This window comes from Sardina pilchardus, chromosome 2, assembly GCF_963854185.1.
Source record: "Sardina pilchardus chromosome 2, fSarPil1.1, whole genome shotgun sequence".
NCBI classification, from domain to species: Eukaryota; Metazoa; Chordata; class Actinopteri; order Clupeiformes; family Clupeidae; genus Sardina; species Sardina pilchardus.
This window is the reverse complement of record NC_084995.1, coordinates 46064893-46069892: the sequence shown is the minus strand read 5'-3', so window position 1 is coordinate 46069892 and position 5000 is coordinate 46064893. Positions and strand designations below refer to the sequence as shown.

At 51.0% G+C, this 5000-nt stretch overlaps 1 protein-coding gene across 2 annotated transcripts in view; it reads right to left on the bottom strand.

The window, feature by feature from the left end:
- Window positions 1–2170: 2170 nt before the first annotated feature.
- Window positions 2171–5000, bottom strand: part of LOC134075250 (solute carrier organic anion transporter family member 5A1-like) — a 36526-nt gene continuing 33696 nt past the window's right edge. For both annotated transcript variants that reach the window (XM_062530817.1, XM_062530818.1), the window contains one exon: window positions 2171–5000. This exon is cut by the window's right edge and continues 47 nt beyond it. In XM_062530817.1, the coding sequence (XP_062386801.1) occupies window positions 4572–5000 (429 nt within the window). In that variant the 3' untranslated portion in view covers window positions 2171–4571.

Sequence of the window (5000 nt, the reverse complement as noted above, 5' to 3'; positions counted from 1 at the left end):
ACGTTGTTAAATGTCGTTAATTAATGAAATAGCCTTCCAACAGGTTGAAGCGGAGCTTGCCAACAACGTTATTGTGTAGTTTCAGTTTCTGTCGCGCAAACGTGCAAACGCATGCAATGAACGCTCATACCACCACTTAATTGTATGACTCTATGTTTAATCGCATCGAATTAGCAAACATTTCCTCCTGATTGCAGAACACGTTTGTTTTCTTTTCTGTCGGGCCGTGGTTGCATGATCAATTGCGCAGCTAATTATCAGGTGAAGCACCGGACCTCACTCCATGCCTCGCAGACCAGCAAGCTCCACGTTACGTCAGGGATTTTTTTAGGCTTTTTTTGTGTGTATGTTTTTAATTGTAGTAGCCTATGTGTGCATTGAGCAGTTTCTCAAAAATACGGAACAAACAGCGTTCTGTATTAGTTCAATACGATTTTAGGTGTCAAATACGGGACGATTCCGTATTATACGGAACGGTTGGCAACCCTACTTGCGGGTGATAAGAGTGGCAGCGAGGTTTTCGGTTTCAGACTTTGCCGTTTTCTGTGTCATACCCATAGACAGAAAAATCTCTGTACGTGTGATATCACTACTAGACTAGAGATGCACATTATTAGAGATGAACAGCTATAGGCCTATGGTGAATAGTATCACTAGACTAGACATGCACATTATTAGAGATGAACAGCTCTATATGGTGAATAGTATCACTACTAGACTTGATCCACATTATTAGAGATGAACAGCTCTGTATGGTGAATAGTATCACTAGACTAGACATGCACATTATTAGAGATGAACAGCTCTGTATGGTGAATAGTATCACTAGACTAGACATGCACATTATTAGAGATGAACAGCTCTGTATGGTGAATAGTATCACTACTAGACTAGATGCACATTATTAGAGATTTCCAGAATCATCCAGCCATATTGCAGCTTGTCATCTGATCAGAAATTTGGACTTGGCCAAAAATGGGAGTCAGGAAGTGTGTATTCGTCTGATCTCACTGCTCTGACCAGCTCAACTTCCACCATATTCTCTTGCCCTGGCCTAAAATATGCCGGAATATCCCATTGTGCGTACACGTACACACACACACACACACACACACACACACACACACACTCACACAGTGTTTATTTCTTCATTTGTTTAGTTTATTGATACATCATATTATGTAAACACACAAATCCCCTCCCCCACCCCTCAACCCCTTAGAGGTGTCATGGCAACAAAGGTAAACTAAAATCAAGTCTACAGTGATGGACTACCATCTCCTATTAGCCCTCCCCACCCCCAACACACACACACAAACTCACCAACACACTCTCATTCCTCAACACACACCCATTCACTCCCCCTCCCCAACACACACATTATCATCGTGGTTAATCCCCCCCCCAGGAGAATGTTGAAACTCTGGCTGCTAAACACACAATTTAAACGCAGTTCGGAAGGACAGAAATGCAGTGGACATTAGATAAGAACACACTGAGTATTGCAACCCCCCCCCCCCCCCCCCCACACACACACACACACACACACACACACACACACACACACGTTTTCATCTCTTTTCTGGGGGGATCCAGGTCCTAATCAGGGAGGTCACCCCCCCCCCCCCCAAAAAAAAAGAAGAACTGAAACTATGGTCCTGCCCAACACGCACACTCCTCTCTCCAACACACAAACACACACACACACACACACACACACACACTCCTCTCTCCAACACACACACAAACACACACACACACTCCCCCTGCCACTGTCCGCACTGTGGACACACAATGGACGCATTGAGGAGTCTTCATAAGCGTGACCAGAGCAGGAGTGAGGAGGAGTGGGGAGCAGGAGGAGGAGTGGGGAGGAGTGAGGAGCAGGAGGAGTGAGGAGGAGTGGGGAGTGGGGAGGAGGAGGAGGAGGAGTGGGGAGGAGGAGGAGGAGTGGGGAGGAGTGGGGAGTGGGGAGGAGGAGGAGGAGGAGTGGGGAGGAGGAGGAGGAGGAGGAGGAGGAGGAGGAGTGGGGAGCAGCAGGAGTGGGGAGCAGGAGGAGGAGTGGGGAGGAGTGGGGAGGAGGAGGAGGAGTGGGGAGGAGGAGGAGGAGGAGGAGTGGGGAGCAGCAGGAGTGGGGAGTGGGGAGGAGGAGGAGGAGTGGGGAGCAGGAGTGAGGAGGAGTGGGGAGGAGGAGGAGGAGTGGGGAGGAGGAGGAGGAGTGGGGAGGAGGAGAGGAGGAGGAGGAGTGGGGAGGAGGAGGAGGAGTGGGGAGCAGGAGTGAGGAGGAGTGAGGAGTGGGGAGGAGTGAGGAGGAGGAGGAGGAGGAGTGGGGAGCAGCAGGAGTGGGGAGCAGGAGGAGGAGTGGGGAGGAGTGGGGAGGAGTGAGGAGGAGTGAGGAGGAGTGAGGAGTGGGGAGGAGGAGGAGGAGTGGGGAGGAGTGGGGAGCAGGAGGAGGAGTGGGGAGGAGTGGGGAGGAGTGAGGAGGAGTGAGGAGGAGTGGGGAGGAGTGGGGAGGAGGAGGAGTGAGGAGGAGTGAGGAGGAGTGACTTTCACTCAGGATGGGAGGGCAGGGTTACAGCGAAATCAGGTCACTTCCCTCCATTCTCCAGGGTAGCTCCTACCTAACTAGCTAACTCTGGCACGCTCTAACTTAGCTATCCAGCCCAACTGAGCGTCTTGCTAAGTAGCTATCCAGCCCAACTGAGCGTCTTGCTAAGTAGCTATCCAGCCCAACTCAGCGTCTTGCTAAATAGCTATCCAGGCTAACTGAGTGTCTTGCTAAATAGCTATCCAGGCTAACTGAGCGTCTTGCTAAGTAGCTATCCAGGCTAACTGAGCGTCTTGCTAAGTAGCTATCCAGCCCAACTGAGCGTCTTGCTAAGTAGCTATCCAGCCCAACTGAGCGTCTTGCTAAGTAGCTATCCAGCCCAACTCAGCGTCTTGCTAAATAGCTATCCAGGCTAACTGAGTGTCTTGCTAAATAGCTATCCAGGCTAACTGAGCGTCTTGCTAAGTAGCTATCCAGGCTAACTGAGCGTCTTGCTAAGTAGCTATCCAGCCCAACTGAGCGCCTTGCTAAGTAGCTATCCAGGCTAACTGAGCGCCTTGCTATGTAGCTATCAGGGCTAACTGAGCGTCTTGCTAAATAGCCAAGTTCACCATGTTTTTTCATTCAGGCACAACAATGGACCATCTTATTTCAGTCGTTTGCTAACCAGTCTAACTCAGCCTGATGTTCAAAGCTAACTCAGCTACTCGCTAACCAATCAGACCAGGCTAAGTTAGCCTGATTACCTCAGCTACTCGCTAACCAATCAGACCAGGCTAGAGAATGAGCAGAAATACCTCCTTCGGAATGATAGGACAATTTCAACGTATTCTACTGTCAGAGGAAGGAGCAATTCATCCATAAATACTTCATGTAAGTGCACCCATGGAGTAGTCCATACACACACACACACACACACACACACACACACACACACACACACACACACACACACACACACACACACACACACACACCACACACACACACACACACACACACACACACACACACTATTAGTTCAGTAGTTGGCATGGGGTCAGTGGTTCGTTTCAAAGGTCATCACCATGGCAACAACCTCCATCAGATCTCCAGAAGAGTGACTCGGATGGCAGTGATCTGTCCGGTGACAACGATGGCAAGTTACAGCACTACGGCTGTGAGTGAGTGAGTATGTGTGTGTGTGTGTGTGTGTGCGTGCGTGTGTGTGTGCGTGCATGTGTGTGTGTGTACCAGTGACAACGATGGCAAGTTACAGCACTACGGCTGTGAGTGAGTATGTATATGTGTGTGTGTGTGTGTGTGTATGCATGTGAGTATGTGTATCCCTGGGCCAAAGGGCAGAATAATACATGAATCTGCCAGAATTCAACAGGCGGACTCGTCTCGTGCTGAGAGTGTGAGGACAGAACAGGCCGAGTAAACAAAACAGGCGGAGTAAACAGAACAGGTAAACAAAACAGGTGGAGTAAACAGGCTGAGTAAACAGAACAGGTAAACAAAACAGGTGTAGTAAACAGGCTGAGTAAACAGAACAGGTAAACAAAACAGGTGTAGTAAACAGGCTGAGTAAACAGGTAAACAAAACAGGCGCAGTAATCTGGTAAACAGAACAGGCGGAGTAAACAGGTAAACAGAACAGCCGCAGTAAACAGAACAGGCGGAGTAAACAGAACAGGCGGAGTAAACAGGTAAACAAAACAGGCGCTGTAATCTGGTAAACAGAACAGGCGGAGTAAACAGGTAAACAGAACAGAGGGAGTAAACAGGTAAACAGAACAGGCGGCGTAAACAGGTAAACAAAACAGGCGGAGTAAACAGGTGAACAGAACAGGCGGAGTAAACAGGTAAACAGAACAGGTTGCATAGTAGTGGTGTTGGGCCATCAATGAACACAAACCACTCACCACCAGAGAACGTGTGTGTGTGTGTGTGTGTGTGTGTGTGTGTGTGTGTGTGTGTGTGTGTGTGTGTGTGTGTGTGTGTGTGTGTGTGTGTGTGTGTGTGTGTGTGTGCGCGAGCATCAGGCCTTCTCTCCCGGCCGGCTGGACGGGGCCGTGGCCTTCGGTCCGTTTCCGGGGCAACCAGAGCCGCCTCCGCGCGCGCAGATGACCTGCCCCGTTGCCACGGCGACCGGGTGGTGGTCCATGCGCAGCAGGAAGGGCGGGCAGGAGCGCGTGCGGCTGTGCCCTTTGACCCCACCGCCGCCTCCGTTGCCGCGGTGATGATTGACCACCAGCAGCTCGCTCACCGTGTCCAGCGCGTCCAGGTTGCCGTGGCAGCGGCCCATCCTCTCCTCGCGGCGCTTGATGGACCACCAGGTCAGCAGGATGAAGAGGAAGGCCACGAGCTTCAGGCTGGCCGCCAGGCCGAAGTACACGAAGCGAAGGGAAGTGACGTCGTACTCCCAGCACGAGCCCAGCGCAGCGCACTGCTGCTGCCACAGCATGCA